General features: G+C 41.3%; 1 protein-coding gene across 1 annotated transcript; it reads left to right on the plus strand.

Moving 5' to 3' along the window:
* Positions 1-4434: 4434 nt before the first annotated feature.
* On the plus strand, positions 4435-22109 carry SGCB (sarcoglycan beta). Its single transcript, XM_025922382.2, has 6 exons — positions 4435-4565; positions 10034-10243; positions 14186-14371; positions 15021-15212; positions 15520-15651; positions 18965-22109. The coding sequence occupies exons 1-6, from the start codon at positions 4530-4532 to the stop codon at positions 19166-19168; spliced, it is 960 nt and encodes a 319-aa protein (XP_025778167.2). The 5' UTR covers positions 4435-4529; the 3' UTR covers positions 19169-22109.
* The last annotated feature ends 42 nt before the right edge of the window (positions 22110-22151 follow it).

Genomic DNA, 22151 nt, shown 5'->3' on the forward strand with positions numbered 1-22151 from the left:
CTCGTGCAACCAAACATCTGCCTTAATCATAAGGTAGGATTAGACTCGGTTCCTGCTCCTGAGCATCTCACAATCTTTTCAGAAGACAGATATGCAACCATAGGTCAATGTGACACGTTACAATAATATATAAATTACTCTGTGGAAATACTAACTCTTCCCTTACTTCCTCCTCCAGCCCCTAAAGAAAGGCTCAGAGGAAGTTATGGAAGAGAGTGACATTTAGAGCCAGCTCTGGAAGGATGGAGAGAAGTTCACCGAGAAGAGAAGATGGAACAGAATGGACAGTAGCAAAGAGGCATGAAATTGCCTGGAGAGGCAGGGAATGATGAATGCTCGTCCAGCGTGACTATAAGGTATTCAGGGAATCAGAGACAAGACTGGACATACGTCAAAGACGTTGAACATACGTCAAAGACACTTAGATGCTAGTAATATTTTTTACCCAGTAGGACAAATTAATCTCATATTCACTCATCAGAGTTATTAAGTACATATCACATACTTGGTTCCCAGTGTGTTCAAGATTTGGAGCACAAAAGTGGTAACCCATTGCCCCTGCTTTGTAATGAATTTATAATCTACTTGGGAGTGAACCATACATGCATGAAAAGTAAAATAACACAAAACAGTGTATTATTAAGTATCAAGGGGGCATCATAGCAAATCGGTGCCATAACAATTACAAAGAGAAAGCAATAATGATTAGCTGTAATTTTCAGGAGGAAGTGGGACTGAGGCTGGTCTTTTAAAGAGGGTTAGAATTTAGGGAGGTATGCATTCATAAATAAGACAGGTGGGCAACTAAAGAAATTCCCTTGTACAGGGATAAATGTGATCACAGAGGCCTGCTGAGGATCACACAGAGGGCCACAAAAATCAGAGTTTTGTAATGAGGAGAAAGATTAAGAAGGGCTTCCCAGAAGAGGTATCCCTTAAGCTGAGTTTTGGTGGACAAGTAGGAGAATAGCTAGATAAAATAGGGAAATATCCACATATGCAAAAGCATAGAGATATTAAGAACTTGATGCATTCAGGCAAATAGATGGGAACTGCAAATACCACACAAGGCTGGAGTGAGGATGAGTTTGTGGAAGAGGCGGGAAATGAGGCTAAAAAAAGGTAGACGGGGACCAGGAAGTACGAGACCTTATGTGCTAATAAAAGGAATTTAATTTTCATTGTGAAAGTTATTGGAGGATTTTAAAGTGTGGGATGAAGAGTGTCATGATTTTAGAAAGATCAGGGGCACCTTGGTGGCTCAATCGGTTCAGTGTCCTACTCTTGATTTTGGCTCAGGTCATGATCCCAGGGCCATGGGATCAAGCCACACATTGGCTCCACACTGAGCATGAGCTTGTCTAAAATTCTCTCTCTCTCTCTCCTGCCCCTCTTCCCAACTTGCACGCTCTAGAAAGAGAAAGAAAGAAAGAAAGAAAGAAAGAAAGAAAGAAAGAAAGAAAGAAGAAAGGAAAGAAGGAATGAAAAGGAAGGAAGGAGGGAAGGAAGGAAAGAAGGAAGAAGGAAGGGGAAAGGAAGGAAGGAGGGAGGGGAAGGAAGGAAGGAAAAAGGAAGGAGGGAAGGAAGGAATGGGAAAGGAAAGGAAAGGAAAGGAAAGGAAAGGAAAGGAAAGGAAAGGAAAGGAAAGGAAAGGAAAGGAAAGGAATGGAGGAAGGAAGGAAGGAAGGAAGGAAGGAAGGAAGGAAGGAAGGAAGATCACACTACAAATAGTGTAGAATGACTTTGAAGGTTTCTGACCAGATGCCAGTGCCATTCACCAAGGAATACTCAAAGAGCAGATCGAGGGGAAAGATTTTCAGTTCAGTTTTTGGATGTGTTGAAGGGCTACTGTAACAAATTACCACAAATTTGATGGCTTCAAACAATAGAACTTTATCTCCTCACGGTTCTGAAGGCTAGAATTCAGAAAATCAGCAGGGTTGGTTCCTTCTGAATGAATCTGTTCCATGGCCTCTCTCCTAGCTTCTGGTGACAAGTCTTGGCATGACCTGCCTTGTAGAAACATTACCCCTCCAATTTCTGCCTCTGTCTTCACATCATCTTCTCCTCTGTGTCTTTGTCCTCTCCTCTTCTTTTAAGGACACCAGTCATGAGACTTAAAACCCAACCTAAATCCAGGGTGATCCTTAAATTAATTATATCTGTAAAGATCCTATTTCCAAATAACATCACAATTGCAGGTACTGGGGATTAAGACTTGGATATCTTCGTAGGGGGACACTATTCAACGCATTATAAAGTGAATGCAGGGATAACTGTCTTCATAATCTGACCAGAACTCTAGCCTCGGTTTGCACGCCCACAGGCAAAAGGAAATGTAGAATTAAAGACTGTGTTATGTGGCAGAAAGAGCAAAGACTGTAGGTCAGATAGACCTAAATTCAATCCAGGCTCTGTATCAGTTGAAAACTTGGTAGGCTTTTAACCTCTAGGAGTCTTGATTTCTTCATTTGTAAAATGGGGATAATAGGACCTAAACGTGAGATTGTCAGGGTAATTAGAGAGACATTCCCAGGTATGTGTAGACTCTACATGTTATTTACAAAACAAGACCAAAAAAAGCTTGAAGATAACACATTTGGGAATGACCCACATTAACAATGGGGTCATGTGAGTATATTGGATCTCTTTAAAGACTATAGCAATTGACATCAAGAAGAATTGTGAAGTGTCCTGTCAGCTGGAGATCAGCAATAAGGACTCCAAGAAAAGGTGATTTTTCAGAGAGTCAGGGGGCATTTGGCATCAGGAAATTTAGTTGTCAGGTATTTCACCACCTAAGTGGAAGAGAAGTCGGCAAAATAAAGGCAGGGCTTCTGGTCTTAGAAACTGGGGTGTCAGGCAGATTTCTAAAACATTTATGAAGTTTCTTCGCTATGCTGGGCATTGCAAGTAAAAGGATATGTAAGACATGAACCTTCCAGAATAAGCTCCCCATCTCAGGTGACATCAGACAGGTAAACAAGATAAAATACAATGCCACATAAAGTGCTACAAAAGACAGCGCAGTTAATTAGGGGATGGACCAGCTAAAAACTGCCTGTGGAAGCCTGGGGAGGCTTTAGAGGGAATGTGACATTTGAATGGATTCTTGGAGGATGAATAAGAGTGCGCTTGCCAGAGAGAGAAAGAGAAGCTCTCTCCAAGCAGAGGAAAAAGAGGCAAAACATATAGGATGTAAGGACTGTGGTACCAGAGCTGGAGACAGGAGCTGAGGATCAGTCAAAAGCCCAGTTATCTGAGTTGATAACTCAGCTCTGGGACCAGAGCCAGAGTGTTGAAGACTTATTGCTGACTCCAAGAGCTTTGGGCTGTAATTTACAGTCGTCCTGGTTAAGATGCAGGTTTATCCTAGAGATCCCAGCAGGACTGAGCAGAGAGATGTGAGTCAGTGGTTCTAGCATTCAGGAAAGAAGATACACAGAGATTGATGACCAGTGTGCTACTGGCATCAGCCAAAATCAGGACAGACGGGAAAAGTTTGTAAGGGATTTATTATGCGACAGATTACCCAATTTAAACTTCACAACAATTTCTGATGTATAGCAAGCAGAGCAGCGAAATAACAGCTCCAAGTCATCAAAAAGCAAAACTGACCTAGTTCCTAGAGAAAGAAAGCTTGTGCCAGCTGGTCTCTTTGTGTTTCCTGCTGACTTAGGCAGCCCTGGGGCCCAAAGATGCTTTCTAGAAGTCTGTTTCAGCTACCTGAGGAACAGCAACCTTGGTTGCTACTGCCCTCACTGCATTTTAAAAAGGCAACCAAACAAAAAAACAAGTAACAGCAAATTAAGAGGAGTGTTGGATTATACTGACAAGGAACAAGGAATGTATACTCAAAGTCTTGTGCATTTTGGATGGCACGTTCCGGGTGTGCAGAGAATATCTGTTAAATTAGGTTCCCCAGACTTACCGCCCCGAACAACACTGTCTCCATTACTACATGGAAAATCCACCCCCAGTACCACAGAAGAAAGCGCCAGACTTCATAGGCCCTCTGAAGTTAAGAGGCATCCCTAAAGCGATTTTCTGTCCTCCTTGAAGACGCTCAGTTTCCAAGATTTTAGCTGGCTAATTGGCAACTTGTCAACGTCCGTGTATATTGTCACTACCGCCCGTCCCCGGGTCCTCTCCAAGACGCCCCTTCCCACCCTGGCCAGGGAGACCCCGGCCCATCAACCAAGAGGACGGCACCAGCTCTCCGTGACGGCAACGTAGGGGGAAGGGAGCGGGGCCCTCCTCTTTTTGGAGCGCCCCTCGGGTAGAACCCAGAAGCGGCCCGAGGTGGCGTGAACACCGGTGCCCCGGAAGACGCGCCCCGAAGCCACAGCCCTGGATGCAGGGGCGGCTGACCCCGCCCGCAGCCCCGGGACTCCAAACCTCCCTCCGAGGGGCGGGGCTCGAAGCCGGCGAGCGGCGCTCCCCCCAACCCCCACGCCACGCCAAGGCGCAGGCGCAGGCGCGCGGGGTGCGGCCGCGGCGCTGAGAGCGGCGGCGCCAGGCGCGGGAAGATGGCGGCAGCGGCGGCGGCGGCGGCGGCCGAGCAGGTCTGGGAGCCCCGCCGCGGCCGGGGGCAAGAGAGACAGGGGAGGCCCGGGTCCTGCCGGTGGGGCCCTCCGCGGGGCTGGCTGCCGGGGGAGGCAGCCGGGACGCGAGGGCGCGCCGGGGCCGGGGGCCGGGCTCCAGGGGGGCGGAGCGGGCGGGAGGAGCTGTCCGCAGCCCGGGATGCTGGCGAGGGCCGCCTGGGACCGCGGGCAGGGGCTCCGGGCCGAGGAGGGGGAGCAAGCCGCGGCCCTCGGCCAGGCCCGCTGCCCCCCGGCCGGGCTGAGGAGGGGTCGCCGCCTGAGGGGCGGGGAGGCGGCCGCGGCAGGCGGGAGCCTGCGCCAGGACGTGCCGGAGACGTGCCCGGCACGGTGGCCAGCGAAGATGCGGGTAAAAATAGCCTCAGCCTGCGAGCGGGGAGGCTTCCCTGACACCCGCCAAGAAACAGTCAGCTGCTGCCTGGGTGCCAGCTTGCGGCCACTTCTTGTGTCTGCCATCCCCGATATGCAGACATCAGGTTTCTCCTCCCGTTTTGGTTTTAGAGATTTAGTCACCAGTTTAAAACTGCCTCCTGTCCAGTTGGTTTAAAATTATTTGCTAATGCTTTATCAAGTATTTCCTGATCTGCATGGTAAACTTGTAACTTAGAGTAGTTTAAAAGGCTGTTATTCCTCCCCAAAGCGAGCTCTACGTATGTATACGCATATATGCATGCATCTGTTACATATACATACCTGTCGTTGCTAGGGTCTTTGTTAAAATAAAAATAGTTTTCATAGTCACTTTCTCCTTAACTGTTATTCCCTTTACAAAACTATGATATGGTAGTTTCCTTTGAAAAAGTCTCATTCTTCAGCATCGTTGGAAGAATAAATTGGAGTCAAGTTGCCAGCATTCTGTTCCCAGAAAAGACCTTCTTAACTAATTGACTGCTTTTAGGGACCTAATAGAGATACATAACCGGAACAGTCATTCTAAGGGGCATAGAAAGCAGAAGACATGAAATCTGCCTTCAAGGAGCTTCAAGTCAGATTAAGTGCAGAAAAATCAGCCACAGGGGCAAGCTACTGATCTAACAGTATAAAACCTAAAGGAATGAGTGAAAGTGAACGGAGACACAGCTTCTGGGAGTTTGTTGAGACTAAAATTGTTCCTTGGCTTTCCACATTTCCCTCCTGATTTATCAGCTCTTGTTTCAGCCTGTTCTTTTTTTTTCATCCACATCACTTATGAATGCTCTGGAGTTTCCACCAAGGTTCTATTCTTGCTTTACACAGAAACTGGGCAGAGTGGCCCATTCCTTAGTTTCACTTCAGAGTAAAGCATTTATGTCTCCACCGTGAACTGAATTTTCCACAGGCACCCCAAACTGAAAAATGTACAAAATTGGATCTCATCATATTTACCATTAAAAGGGCTCCAGGGGCGCCTGGGTGGCTCAGTTGGTTAAGCGTCCAACTCTTGGTTTCAGCTCAGGTCATGATCTCACGGTTGATGAGTTTGAGCCCCTGCATCGGGCTCTGTGCTGACAGTGTAGAGCCTGCTTGGGATTTTCTGCTTCGTCTCCGTCCCTTCCCCGCTCATGCTGTCTCTCTCAAAAAAAAGTAAATAATTTTAAAAAAGGGCTACAACCATCCATTCAATTGGTTAACCAAGCTAGAAACTTGAGAGCAGGGCCAGTTTAAGGGAGCTCAGAAAGGACCCACACTTGGTTTAATGCTCTGCTGTCCCTGGATTCCACACATTATGTAGCAGGTCCTACCTGGGAGTCACCTTAGAACCTTCTGTGTCACAGCCAATCAATCACCAAGTTCTGTAGTTCGTCGTCTTTTTTTAATGTTTCTTGTTTATTTTGACAGACGAAGATCATGAGTGGGGAAGGGCAGAGAGAGAGAGAGAGAGAGAGAGAATCTTCCTCTTAATGCCTCTCCCTGTCATCTCTTCATCTAAAGCTCAGTCAAGCTCTCCTTTGGACTGTTAGATAAACCTGCTGTTGATATCTTCATCTCTGAACGCTCCTGTTGCCCTTGATCTCTTTTTGGCACATGAATTTGATTTTGCTGTGATGCAGATCTGATTGTATCACTAACCTATTTTAAATCTTCAGTGGTTCCCCATACCCTTCAGGATACAGTCCGTTGTTCTTGACATGGTAACTTACATCCATTCATTTACTGGCACCTACCCACATCTCGCACCTTATTCTTTGCCCCATTTCTGTACTCCTCCTTTTCACGGTCCACAGAAACTACCAAAATCGGTTCATACTGATGTGACTTGTAGTCACAGTTTCGATGCTGTTCCCTTTGCCTGGAATACCTTTCCCTGCACTTTTGCCTGGCTAACTCCCATTTATCCTCCCAAAATTCAAGTGAGATCTCAGCCTTTCTTAACCTTCACCTGATGCCTCTGCTTGCTAAGTAGAGTTACGTTCCTCTTTTGTACCGTGTCAGTAGTGTATTTGCTACTCCTGCACTTGCCATGTTGAACTGGCATTGTTAGTGACCTGTCTGTCTACTGTCCTGGCCTGTGAGGAAGTTCACTGAGGGCAGTGCTATGGCTTGCTTGTCTTGGTGATCTGGAGCCTCTGGCATATAGTAACTCTTCAGTGAATTATAAATGCATCAAATTGAATATAATGATGTACATGAATTGGCAGAGAAGAGTAAAGAATGCCTCCCAGGAGGGATCAGTTTTGCCCCCTCTCCTATGTAGACCTGTATTCAAGCCCTGACTTTTAAGTTGCCCCTACTGTGTCTGTGAAAATTAGAAGAAAGCACACCTTCCTTAAGGTGTTCTATACCTTCAGCCCAAATACTTTCAAAATGAACATTCAGCTCTAAGAGGTCTGCAGTGTCAGTGTACCCTCCTAGATGTTGCACCTCATGCAGACACACAACTTACATGATACTCAGCAACCTGTCTTGTGAAAAAAAATCTGGTAGTAGATTGAGGCGTCTTCTATATAGCCTTCCTTACCGCTTTGTGGAATTAAAAAAAAATTTTACCTGCCGCATTACTCACAATGATTATTCCTGTCCTTTTCCATTTTCCACAAGCCCTTAACCAGCCTGCTGCCTCGGCCACCGTGATATGATTCCAGTAGCCGTCTCCACTCTTCCTTGGCAGATGACCTTGCCTTTTCCATCCCAGAAGAAGATGTTTTCTCTTCTGGGTGTGAACTGTTTCAGCGAAGCCTATCCTTAAAGATTATCTTTTCTCATGTACTCTGTGTCAGCTTCATTCCTGCCTCCTGAAGGATCTCATTTCCTCCATTATCCTGCCCCACTCTGAGACCTTTGGCCTTTGCCCCGCTTGGCATCTTTCCCTCTGCGGTCAAATAGATGAGTCTTCCCCCAAATTGCACGGAGAGGAGAGGAAGACACAGCAAAACTGAATACACAGTTTTCTTCTGAGTGTACGTAATTCTCTAGCTACAGTCCTCTCTTTCCTCTTTTCTCTTTTTGGACTCAAAAATAGATACACACATGTGGCATCTTTTCAGGCTGTTCCTGCTTACCCATTTGCTACTTAGAGTTCATCTTTGAAAGTCACAGAAGCACTTCTTAACAAAGCAAGTTCAGCAACAGTGCACATGCTTGGTTCTCTTACCATTCATTGTAGTCCTCATTTCCCACTGTAGCTGCACATTTAAATTTTCCCCAGACCATGTCCTTGGCTCTTTGTTCTCTTTCCTGTATACTGTTTTGCACAGTAAGAAGATGCACTCGTGGATTTAATTTACCTCAAGGCTAAGGATCTCAAATCTCCGTCTCTAGCTCTGACTGACCTAATACCCCATCCCTGCCTTCCCCTTGCCTTTGAGTCACGAGGTTATTTCTCATTCAGTTTAAGTGCAGCATATGTAGAATCTTCTCCCTCCTTCATTCTCCATACTTCACTAGTCACCATTCAGTAAACACGGGATTTTTTGAAGCTGGCTGCAGATTCAGTTAACTCTTCTCTTGAAGTATGTTTTTATTTTTTATTTTATTTTTATTTTTTTGTATCTTTTCAACCTGTCTTTTTCCATCCCACCTTAGTTCAGGCCCTCATTACCTCATTACCTCCAACCTCCATTATGACGACGTCGCCCAACAACCTACTTAACTGGTATTCCTGTTCCGATCTCTCCTACAAACGCCCGCATGTTTAGGATCCTGAAATATATGTCATTTATGTTCATAAACCTCCAGTGACTCCCAGTTAAACAGAGAGGAAGACTGGAATTTGTACCCAGCAGGCCAGGAATTTTCCCAACCAGCCCTACTTTGCACCTTTCTTCTCCCTACATTGCCGGCTCTGACCACCTACTTCCTGTTTCCTTGAAAAAATACTCCAAGCCATCCTGTTTCTCCTCTCATTGGACTCCACAGCATGTGTTGCCCAGACTATTGATTTTGGCACCTGAACACACAGAATAATTTATTGCATCGCTAACTGTTTTAATAACGTGTAACATCTAGAGGATAAGGATCCTGTCCTATATTATTTTTGTATTCCTACTAGTGTTTAAGCATGAAATGTTTAATAAATGCCTATTCAAAAAAATAAATTGTCTCAGAGCTCTAAAATGTATGTAAGTTGGGCAGTATCCATTTCTACCCATTTTGTGTTTCTGATGTATTACCAAAAATGTCATTCAACCATAGTCTAAGTTAGAGGCTCTCCAACTTTCTGGTCTCAGGTTACTTTTATGCCCTTAAAAGTTGCTGAGGATCCCAAAGAACTTTTGTTTATGTGGGTTATATTCATTGATATCTATTATATTAGAAATTAAACCTGTGAAAATTTGAAACACAGGAATACACAAGCACACATTCTGTTAGCTGGTAGAGCAGTGATGTCATCACATATTTAGCCTCTGGAAATCACTGAACATTCACGAAAGAAGGAGAGTAAAAAAGGTAAATAACATCTTAGTGTTGTTTTGAAGATAGTTTTTACCCTCCAGTCTCCTGAAAGAGTTCAAAGGGCTCCTCCGGGGCCCGCCTGCCCATACTTTGAAAACTACCGATCTAAGATAATATTATCTTTAGCCAATTGGGGTCATAAACAGCAAAGTGTGTCAGACTTTCCAAATTCTTTTCCTATAAATGAAAAAAATGTATGTAATGAAACAAATCATTGTAAGTCATTAACTTAAAAAAAAAAAAAGATTACCGACTGTGGAATGTCTGTGTCAACTCTTCCCCCAAATGAGCTAGCTGTGCACTTTAGTGACAATGGGACTATTCAGAGCAGAGAGTGGAGATGTGTTATCAAATAGTCTCACTAACGGTTCTTCTCTATTATCCCTCCAAGCAAAATAATGTCTTGCGTTGGAGCTTGCAACTCAACACCTAAAAGTTTATTTATGGCAAATATATCACTAACCAGTTCAGCTTTCTTTAGGTAGGAATTTGCACTTCATAAATAAATGCGTCAAAAGGAGTGGGTATGGCTGTTCCATTGTGCTGTATTTTGTTTTCAGCAAAGTTCCAATGGTCCCGTAAAGAAGTCCATGCGTGAGAAGGCTGTCGAGAGGAGGAATGTCAATAAGGAGCACAATAGTAATTTTAAAGCCGGATATATTCCAATTGATGAAGATCGCCTCCATAAAACGGGGTTGAGAGGGAGAAAGGGCAATTTAGCCATCTGTGTGATTATCCTCTTGTTTATCCTGGCTGTCATCAATTTAATCGTAAGTATCTGCCACAGAATTTTCTTGTTTTTTTTTTAAATTTTTTTTAATGTTTATTCATTTTTGAGAGACAGAGACAGAGCATGAGCAGGGGAGGGGCAGAGAGAGAGAGGGAGACAGGCTCTCAGCTGTCAGCACAGAGCCCAATGCGGGGCTCGAACTCACTGACCGTGCGATCATGACTTGAACTGAGGTCAGACGCTTAACTGACTGAGCCACCCAGGCGCCCCAGAATTTTCTTGTTTTAATTACCATGGGGAATTCTTCAGTGAAATCATGGACTTTGTATAATTTCTTGTTGAAGCCCTCTTTCTGCTTTTCTCTACGTGTTTTATCTCTTAAGGTTTTTTTTTAGATGCACAGTTACCCTTTACAGTTTGTACAAAGAGCCCCTGATTTGCTTACTCTCCAAAATATTATTTGACAGAATCCTGTCTTCCTAATTTCACAACCAAGAGTGCATTTTATCAGATGTTCCTTCTTCTGATATATACTTTGAAAGACAACAGGAGATTCCATCTTTTAAATACTTTTAGGAAAGACCCACTAGCCTTTTCTTTTTTTATTTATTATCGAAGTGTAGTTAACATACAGTATTTTATTAGTATCAGACGTACAACATGGGGAGTCGACAGTTCTGTTATAGCACTCAGTGCTCACCGTAAGTGTGGTCACCATCTGTCACATTACAACATTATTACAGTGTTATCGACTGTATTCCTTGTGCTGTACTTTTCATCTCTGTGACTTATTTTATAACTGTAAATTTGCACCTCTTATTGAGTTGTCGTAAATGTTACCTAGTATGCTCATATTGCCATATATTAATTTTATGTAGAAGAAAATGTTCATGGAGTATTTTAAATGGCTTAAATTTTGCAAGGGTAAAGTCAACTCAGCAGAAGAGACCTTTGCACCATGACTTTACTGCCTTCGTCTGTCCTAAAAAATAATAATCCTTTCTGTTTTCATTCAGCTTTTCCTACATGAAGTCTTACCTCCTCAACTAGATTTTAAAATTGTAAACCCTTGTTTGACAGCAAAGGGTTATATTTTATAGTCTTAAGTCTCTGTTGTCAAAGAATGAAAGGATGTGGCAGGCCAGTTTACACTAAGGTGCTGAGGACCTACTATGTTGCCTTTTCCTAAGATACTTGCTTTTTTAAAGAAGACTTAATCCAAGGTTGTAACTCTCTGAGGGTTAAACTTGAAACCCTCTGGCATGTGTGTAGATGACATTTTCAGAGGGTAGTTTTTGGTATAACTAAGACTGGTCGTGAGCATGGGCTGCAGCAGTTCTAAAGTCACTCCGTTTACTTTATTTTTGACTTCCAGTACTTTCAAGCCAGCCCGTTATATTTTACGTACATCCAAAACATTTGTGTCGAATTCTTCCCTTACATTGAAAAGAGCTGGTATTATAAATACTGGGAGCACATATTCTGAAATTATCTTATTTTAGAAATTTATTTTATTGGAAACTCCTGGTTAAGATGGCAGAATGAAGACTTTTTTTTATTCCCATCCCATTTAAAAAGCTCATCCTAAGATGACAATGTCAACAAACAGAAATATCTGGAAAGAGAGCGAGAGGTAACTGAAATCCTAAACCATAATATATGAAGACCAAAAAGCAGGATGAGAAATGGCAAATAACTTGTCAGAGAAGAGAAACTGCTTGTGTGTGTTGAAGAGGGGGCTGCAGGGTGTGTTCATGAAAGTGCCTTGCAGAATCATCGGGATTGCCTCAGGAACTGGAAATACAAGTATTTTGAAAAGCAGGAGTGAGGCAGGAACTGAAAACAGCTTGTTTGAAAAACCTATAGGAGGAGCCATGAGATCCCTAGCCTTCCTCACCCTTCCAGCCAGCAGTGAGGCCACTATGCCTCCTGACCCCACACAGTGTGTTACAGAAGGGAGGGGATTCTTCCTGCCTGAGGATACTGTTGTGCAGAAGAGGGTAGGGATGGTTTTCCATTCCGGAAGCAGGGAAGTGTGAATCCTGGAAGCACTGAGACTCTTTCCAGCTCCATCCATCTCCTGTCTCTGTCCTCTGTCTCCAGCTCCCCGGCACCAGGCACATGTACCCCAGGCAAGACATGAAATAGCCTTCTGTGGAGGAAAGACCTGTAGATATTGACGCTTGGCAGGTCGCAGTGAAAAAGCCACCTAATCTCTTACTCTGAAGCCTGTCTACCACAAGCCCACCCCACACAGAGAACTTTCTATGCGCTTTTTTAAGCCTCAGTGTTAAATATGAACACTGAGCCACCAGGGATCAATAGATTTTTTGGAAAGCTCCCAGAACTGAGAAAATGATGGAGACCAAAAACACCCAAGCCGTAGGGAAATAGAATTCAGGGAGAGAAAAATGTGATGAATGGCAGAAAACAAAAAATTAAAATCAGTATCTTCAGAGAAATAAGAGTATATTACATCCATGGAACAAGAATAGCATGCCATTAAAAAGGAGTGATTAAAGAATAAGGAAGAACTTGTAGAAATACACAGGGATGGATGGATGGGTGGGTGGATGGAGAGAGAAAGAGATTGGAAGATAAAAGGAACCCTTCCAGAAAATTCAACAAAATTAAAGAATCAATTGAGGAAGTGTAGCATTCTGTTAATAGGAGTTTCAGAAAGAGAGAAGAAAGAACACTGGGGAGAAAGTTACCAAACAAGTCAAGAAAATTTCCTAGAACAGATCGAAAACTACCATTCTGGGTCCAGTGTCATGCATAAAAAAGACGCACACCAAGGCCATTACTGTAAAATTTAAGAAAACAGGGATAAAGAGAAGATCCTAAAATATTCCACAGGAAAAATAAAAACAGGTTATGCATGAAGAATACAAAATCACAGGCGTCGGACCCCTCAAATGCAGCCCTGGAAACCAGAAAGCAGGGGCCTTCAAAATTTAGAAAATAACACCAAACCTAGGAATGTATATATCAAGCTAGACTAGCCACCAAATGTGAGGGCTTACAGAGACATTTTTTAACCATGCACACTCTGAAAATTTACTTCACATAGATTCTTTCTAAGGAGGCCACTGGAGGAGGTGCTCACCAAAAGAAGTCATTAACTCCCAGAAAGCTGAAGAAAAGGACACAGCAAACTGGGTGTCTAGCACTGGAGAAGGACAAGGAAGTTCCAGCATGAAAGTGAAGGAAAAAATTCATGGTTACAGTTGTGTAACAGACCCAGGGCTAACAGACTGGACCAAGAATATAAGAGTTCCGGCAAGATTTCCTGAGACAGAAAACTAGAGCCAGTAGAATAAGCTATCTGAGAGGTTTGGGCTTTCAGAACATTTTACTGAGTGACATTTTACAGAAACATCAGAGGTTTTGAAAAGATTCAGTCAGGCTTCCAGAGAAACTCACCAACCTTGGTCTGATGCTAAAGAAAGGGAAATATGAAACTCCAGGAGACACAGAGTATAAGAAACGAACTGCTCTCTTAGTTACAGTATTTGGTTTGGGATTGAAAAATACTTACGTGTTTGTAATACTGAAAATTCTGAACATGGATCTAGCCAAGACTTGAGATTGGGGGAGAAGAAATGAGATAAATTCTCATCTGGTAAAGTAGGAAATGAATAGATAAAACCTAAAAATGATGAGTGAAGAAATAATATACTCATATTACTTAAAAATACGGAATAAATTCTAGATGAAATACCTAAAATTGCTGAAAGTGGTTGTCCCTGGACGAGATGTGGAGGGAGCAGAAGAAATAAGAAACTGTTCTTTTAGCATATTTTTTTTTGACTCTTGGCTATTTGCCTTGATAAAAATGAAGTTGGTTTCGTTGATACGTAGAAAACCAATTGATGTGTTCATCACTGATGAGACATTTTGGCAATGATCTTTTCTGTTTTTTTTTCAGTTATGTTAAATGTACGTGACCTATCAACAGGGGGCTTGTTTCCTTTTTTAGATAACACTTGTTATCTGGGCCGTGATCCGCATCGGACCAAATGGCTGTGACAGCATGGAGTTCCACGAAAGTGGCCTGCTTCGGTTTAAGCAAGTATCTGACATGGGAGTCATACATCCTCTTTATAAGAGCACAGTAGGAGGAAGGCGGAATGAAAACTTGGTCATCACGGGCAACAACCAGCCTGTAAGTTACCACATCGGTTGAGGGACATTAGAGAAAAATTCTTAGTAAAAACCCAGTGTTGATTTTTGGAAATGGATATTTTCCTTGAGAGACTGTCCATAAGCATATTTAATAATATTGTTGGTCTTACAATCTATTAATGTAACATGCTTTCTTAATATCTGAATGTGGTATCCTTTTTTGTGGTAGATTAATTACTATGAGAATACAGAATGTACTCTCTCTCCTCCACATGAGGTAACCAGCACACGAAGCACCTTCCCAGGTTGGAATACCCTCTACTTTCTGGAGGCTGGAAGAGAATATGCCAGTCTAGTCTGTGGCAGCCCATGCCAAGTGGCTGCTATAACATAGGTTTTTGATGGAATAGAACCTCAAGGAGGTATTCTTACGACCCCCTGCCCATCTTAGGCCTAGGTCTGTATGCCCTGTGACCCATGGATTTGTGCAGAGCAGCGTAAGCAAACAAGCACATAAACCCTCATTCTAAAGACCTCTTTTCCCAAGTGGATAAAGAGGGGACAGACAGATGCAGTTAAAATTACTTGAAGTTAGGCTGTTATTATAAAGTGTTTTTGGTAATGTTCTTGATGAGTTTTGGATGCAGTCTCCTTTGAAAACATATTTATGATAAAGTGTTTTTCTGAAGATTGTTTTTCAGCAAGGGACAACAAAGCTCAGTGTAGAAAAGAACAAAACTTCTATTACAAGTGACATTGGTATGCAGTTTTTTGACCCGAGGACTCAGAATATCTTATTCAGCACAGACTATGAAACTCATGAGTTTCATTTGCCAAGTGGAGTGAAAAGTTTGAATGTTCAAAAAGCATCTACTGAAAGGGTATGATTTATTTTGTTTGCTTTCTTAATGGAAGAGAATTACTGTCTGAATTTACAAAGCGGGAGGGGAGTTTTGCTGTTTTATAGTGATGTGAAAGGATAAAAAACAATGGGAAGGGTTGATTTGTTCTAGATTTGTCACCTGATCATTATCAAGTCACGTCTCTCTATCTCAACACCTATAAAACGTGACCAAAAATAGTTGCCTTTCATATTCCATGGTTGAAACTCCTGTTCCTCTGTCTCTGATAATAATTCTCACTTTAATTTAGAAACACTTTTTATTGCTTTCTTTTTTTAATTTTCAGATTACCAGCAATGCTACTAGTGATTTAAACATAAAAGTTGACGGGCGTGCTATTGTGCGTGGAAATGAAGGTGTATTCATTATGGGCAAAACCATTGAATTTCACATGGGTGGTAATATGGAGTTAAAGGCAGTGAGTATTAAGAGTTTTAGAGAATTATTAGATTCTTGGGTACATAAATCCATATGTGGAACAGTATACCATTATTAAAAACAGTAATGTAGTTGTATATTTTTTGATATGGAAAGATGTTCAAAATGGACTTTGAAGTGAAAGAAAGTTACAATTTGTGAAATATCTCATTTTTATTTTGCAAAACATATATACGTTTATAAAAACCTGGAAAACTATGCCAGAATGTCAACAGTGGCTGGCTATGGGTAGCAGGCTAACAGCTAATTTTAATTTTATTTGTCTTTCTGCCTGCCTGCTGTTTTCTAAAAAAAAATTTTTTTTACATAATGATTCCTCTATTATTTTAAAAGGCAAAAGTAATCTTTTAAAATTCTGAAAGAATTCTCCAAGTGGGAATTCTCGAAGTATCCATTCTCTGAAGTTGTTGGGGTTTTACTTTTTAGTTAAAGGTTGTTCATATCCTTTCATGAGTTTTATATCTAGTGATGTGAAAATCAATTAGCAAGTGTACAAAATGTATTTCATTCACCCATCTATTAACTAGAAAGGAAAAAGATTTTGCCTTTATTATAGCTATTGAAAAGTGAAATTTTGTACTTCACAGATTATATCTGAACTTCAGTAAGTAACATATCTCATGTAAGGGAGCCAGAAGTCCAAAAATGGCTTACCTGCTGGGGCGCCTGGGTGGCTCAGTCGGTTAAGCGGCCGACTTCGGCTCAGGTCATGATCTCGCAGTCTGTGAGTTCGAGCCCCACGTCGGGCTCTGTGCTGACAGCTCAGAGCCTGGAGCCTGTTTCGGATTCTGTGTCTCCCTCTCTCTGACCCTCCCCCATTCATGCTCTGTCTCTCTCTGTCTCAAAAATAAATAAACGTTAAAAAAAAAAATGGCTTACCTGCTTATAGTTCTGATCAAAGCATATTTCTTCAAAATGTCTTTGGCCACCTGCTATATGCAACTTAACTGAAACTAATTAAATTTATTTTACCAAGCATAAAATATGGCAAAAGTGAGCTTGAACCCCAGGACTTATAAAATAATTCTTTCCTTTTATTTAAGTTTAATTTCATAGTTCTAGAAAAAATAAGCTTTGAAAAATTAAGTTCTTCCATTTTCATAAATAGCTTTTCTCCCTTAAAGCACATATTCCAATTTCTAAAAACAAAAAACAAAAAACAAAAGAAGAACATAAAACGTGTTTCTTGCTAGAAACTCAATAGCAATACTGAGTATTCTTTGCACATATTGTAAGAAGCTATTCCTCTAAGAGAGTAATGGTGAAGAATGGTCACAGGGGGCTATGAAACTCAAAGAAGCAAGAAGTGTGAGAGATAATGTATATAACCATTAGCAAGCTACCTAACTCCTTGTTTCCTATCTGAAAATTCTAACTGTTGTTAGTATGAGAAATATTAAAATACTTAGAAATGTACATAAACACATACCAGTTTCTCCACAGTTAGAAAAAAAAATCCAGTATTGAAAAGATAATTAGCTTTAAAATTCAGTTAACATCAGTGGTAGTTTTTAAGTGTATGGCTAATTATAAAAAAGAAAAAATTTTATCAAAAAAAAATATTATCAAACTGCTTTTAAAGAAGTAACTGCTTTAGCAGTTAGAAGAAAGGAAAATTAAATGACCACAAGATGGCAACATTGGAACAAAATTTCAAAATTCATCACATACGGATTGTATTTATATCCTGTGCACAACTATCACTAGTCCATAGCCGCTTCCGTGACTTCATAACCAACTTTGTCTTATTGCTTTAAATACCTTCTGTAACCTGATAACTCTCACATTTGGAACTCCTGCTCTAATCTCTCCTCTGAACTAAGACTCGCACACCCACCAGCTGCCTTCTTACCTCTCCACTCCAGGACATAATACACATCTCAGATTCAACAAGTCTAAAATCTTCGTATCCTCCCTCCTTCCCCAAACATGCCTTTCTTTTTTCAGTGTCCCCCTCTTGTGAAATGGCGCCCATCAGCCCATCAGCAAAGCCTCCTGGCTCTGCCTTCAAAAGATAGAGTCTGGCCGCTTCTCACTGCCTCCACCACCACCAGCAACAACACCCCTCATGGTATAAACCCACCGCTTCCTGCTGCACTGTTGGCTGCTTCCACTCTTGCCCCTGTAGTCCGTTCCCTGTATGGCAGCCAGATGACCCTTTCTCAGAGATCACGTCACTTCCGTATTCAGATCCCTCCAAACAGCTTCCCATAGAATTCAGGATAAAACCCAAAAGTCCATTCCCTTTCCTAACATGTCTGGCCCCTAGTTATTTCTTTGACTCATCTCCTACCAGTCGACTCCCGCCTGCTCTCTGCTTTAGCCCCACTGGCTTCCACCTGCTCTAGAACACCAAGCACATCTTCACACCGGGGCCTTTGCATGGATTGTTTCCTCTGCCTGCAGTGCCCTTCCCCAGTTTCCCACATGGCTTTCTCCTTCATATCACCCAGTTTGCACTGCACTGTGACGTTATCAGAGAGGCCTTTCCTGACCATCCTGTGTAAACACAGCTCCTGACTGGTCACTCTCTCTCTCTGCTTACCTTGAGTTATTTTTCTCCACTGATGTCTTATTTGTTTTACCTGTTCATGTATTTATTGTCTGCCCCTCCCCCATTAAAATGTCAACTGTGTGAGAACTTGGGCTCACCTGTCTCTTGACTGCTGTATACAGCACCTAGAATGGTGTCTAACACATGGTAGACATTTAATAATTATGTGCTGGATGAATGAAAAGAAGAAAAGGAAAGAAAGGAGGGAGAGGCTTAGGAGTTCCCAAAAAGAAAAGACCTAAACGTTCCTGAAACAGCCTGGAGAACCTCCAGGCAGTTTTCTTTGAATGCCTGGTCTTCAGAATTATTTGGTTTGAAACTTCATTTGTGGCATTGCGTAAACATTAGAAATCAAAATTAATTTTCTGTAAGAGAAAAACAAGCCTTTTTCTTCTCATCATCAGAAACTTACCAATCATTAGTAACTTTGTAAAAACTCTCTTAGGAAGTAACAAATGAAAATGATCTGAGACTTTATCAGTATCAGTCCCATATACTTAGGAATTTTGATATAATTTTAAGAGTGTTATAACTGTATTTGATCTACATTGTGAACTATTACTAAGAGGTCACTAGTTGAATCTTGACAGTGGTTTTGTTTTCTTTGTTGTTGATTTGGTCATGACTTTACTGTTTCTTACTACATATTTTTCTTGTTAATATTCTAAGTTTTGTTTATTAACTTTGTTCTGTCACCACTTGTGGAGCTAAACAAATTGTGTTACTATTCTTCTCCTAGGAGAACAGCATCATCCTAAATGGAACCGTGATGGTTAGCACAACTCGCCTACCTAGTTCCTCCAGTGGGGACCAGTTTGGTACCGGTGACTGGGTACGCTACAAGCTCTGTATGTGTGCAGATGGAACTCTCTTCAAAGTACAAGTAACAGGCCAGAACATGGGCTGCCAGATCTCAGACAATCCCTGTGGAAACACTCATTAGAAGAACCCACGAGGCCACCAATATGTTCATATCTTGACCTTTTTTTAAGAGTGTGCATGCAAATCATGTTTTTAGAGAGTTTGCGATAACTCTTACTTTATCCGCAGAGCACTATTGTATCTATTATATGACCTCCATATTGAAAAGATTCTCAGAGAGCCTAAATTTTAGCACATTTCATTAAGTTGCACTGATCTTCAAATGGCAATTCTCTAAAATAATTACCAGAAGTGAATAGAAGCAAAATTAATCTGTAAAGAAGTGTTTTTAAAACTCCACTCTTCCTGGTCTAAAGAGTAACTCTTTAGGCCACTCACTATAAGAAAGCTTTTGGTAACTAACGGGGATACATCCACTTAAGATGGTTGAAAGGGCCACCATTAATAAATGTCACATGCTCTGTCTTTTGGCTTCCGAGAGAAAAGACAGATTTTTGTTGCATTAATTTTCAGCTATATTCTCAATGCAAGTGAAGTCATTAAAGAACTTCACATATGTGAGCTGGCATGAAACTATGGTTCCTTAGTTTTGCACCAGGATGAAAATACTCTGTAATAGAATGTTTACTTGTTAAATACTGATAAGTCGTGTTCACAGTGTGGTAGAAATTGAAGCACCATCTCAGCTTTAACTAGCAAACGATGATAGCGGTCATCTACTGTGCATCTTACACACCCGAGGCACTGTCCCAGGCATCTTGTGTGTGCAATCTCTAATTCTCACCACAGCTCTGCATGTAGGTGTTACTATTCCAGTTTTACCCATTAGGAAACTGAGGATCAGAACAGTTAAGAAGCTTGCCTGATGTCACATGGAAAAGAGCAGGGTTGAGATTGGAATTCACATGGGATTCAAATGAAAATGTACCTGCTTCCAACTCCCATGTTCTGTTCACTATCTGCACTGAAGTCTTAATTATTTAAGACTCCAGAAAAATGAATGAAGAGTAACTCAAACTTACCTAAGTAGATAAGAATCTAACAAAACAGTTATGCTTACTCAGGTTTAAAAATAAATAAATAAAATGGCCAACAGCTATCAGGTTTTAAACTAGCTTAAGCCAATTCCAAAATTATAATTTAGAGAAGTCAAATTAGTGTAGGGGTGGGTTACCCCAGTTTCCTAACTGATGGGCCTTGGCACTTTGGAGAACCTGAATTGGGTAAAAGGATTGCTAACTTACACCCTCAGCCCTCAGGGGAGCGCAGTGAGAAGGGAGAGGACAGGACGTGGCCCCAGGCAAGTCCTGGTGGCTGGGGATGGCTGGGAAGGTTACCACAGCCACATGCCCTACAAATAGTCCCCTTTGCAGTGTGCGCCATGCCTTGAACAAAGTTGGGAAGCGCTGGAGTTAAGGGTGTTGATACAGGAAATAATTTTTAAGTAATTTTTGAGTATGAGACTTGATCTCTGCTCCTCATATTACAATCCCATCATAATGATCAACCCTCAAGCCAGTTGACTTTTAAGGTATTTTATATTTGACTTAAAAGGGACTCTCTGGTATTCATCAGACACACAACACCAGGGATGGAGTTTTCAAAAACAGTTTGCTGTAAAATAAGCAGTAGCGATGAATGGTAAGCCCCACTCTGCATTCAAGTACAACAGTATTCTGTCATGGTCTTTGAACTATGTAGATAAGAAAATCAATACAAAAAGCAATTTGCATTCACTACAATCACAGTTCTCTCTGATAGGACAACCAAATGCCTTAGAGATTATGAACAGTCATTAAAGTATTTAAAATAGATTGACTTACTATGTAATACTGAGTGCAGTTTTTAAAGGAAGGGGAAAAAATTGAACTTAATGACCTCTGAGTGTTACGATATTCAAATCCTATTTGAATATATTCAGTGTCATTTAATATTTGAGTGATACTCAGAAAAATCCATTGGAATTTTCATTCAGATGCTCAGTATATTTTTAATTTTACATTCTTTATTTGTCTGTTTTATTTAGGTTTTGAAGGTTTCTTTAAATATTTTTACAAAAACTACAAAACACTATGTTACAGAGTATTATTTATTGAATATAATTCATGAAACAATCTATTTTTATTCCTCTTTGAGAAATACTTGTGTTTTTGATACATCTCCATTAAGTGCTTTTAATGAGAGGATATTTTGATGTTTTTATAGAAGTGATTGTTAAGGTAACAGGTAACATTTTTTTAGGACATTTTGCAGGTAACCCTTGCCTTTTCCTTGAGATGTAGTCCTGGAAAATTCACCGGAAAGGAGATTAAGAACAAACCGTCCATTTTACCTGTGATCTGTTTTGCACAATGGCAAAGCTTTAGCTACGCATTCTCACCACCAGATGGTATTTTCCTATAAACTGAAACGTTAGCTTTGCCTATTTCTGCTGGTTGTACCTCCCCTGCATTGAGCACGGACATGACAAGCAGCAGACTCCGGCAAGGTAGACGGAGACAGGACCCCAGGAGAAGGGGCGTGGATACATGCTTGTTTAACCTAACCGGAGGTAGGTTACAGTGACAACAGGGACAGATGAAACGAAAGCAGAGTACTTCAGAAACCGTCCAAAGGGCAGTTAGGAAAATGTAAAACAACACAAGGAGGGACTGCCTATTTATGGGCTGCAAGATTTAAAAATTTTTGTATTGTTTTTGCATTATGAAAAAACAAATTTTGTGTGATAGTTTTGATGAAAGGTGGAAGTTCTGCCTAGTTTTGAGTGAATTTTTTTTTAAAGGATGAGAATGTTACAGTGCTAAACTTGACAGAAAAGAAACCATTGAAATGCTGATAATTTTAGTAGTCTTTTAAGAAGTGTTGAGGGGGCAAAGACTACAAATTATGCCATACAAAGACAACCCTGTAACTCTGTTTTGGATTGCTAACCTGAGTTTCAGTTAATTCAGTTTGTAATAACTATTAATGATCTCTGTTTACAATAAAGACTCTAAATTGTTTGCTGTTGATTTTTTTAATGGTTTAAATTAAGGTTCCTACTT

Source organism: Puma concolor, chromosome B1 (genome assembly GCF_028749965.1).
Source record: "Puma concolor isolate L17-30 chromosome B1, mPumCon1.1.hap2, whole genome shotgun sequence".
In the NCBI taxonomy this organism is placed as follows: Eukaryota; Metazoa; Chordata; class Mammalia; order Carnivora; family Felidae; genus Puma; species Puma concolor.

Bases quoted from the DNA above. Each gene is read 5' to 3' on its own strand.
- SGCB (XM_025922382.2), top strand. From the start codon at position 4,530: ATGGCGGCAGCGGCGGCGGCGGCGGCGGCCGAGCAG. The intron at 10,244-14,185 runs GTAAGTATCTGC...TTCCTTTTTTAG, and splicing joins TGGCTGTCATCAATTTAATC to ATAACACTTGTTATCTGGGC. The intron at 15,652-18,964 runs GTGAGTATTAAG...TTCTTCTCCTAG, and splicing joins GTAATATGGAGTTAAAGGCA to GAGAACAGCATCATCCTAAA.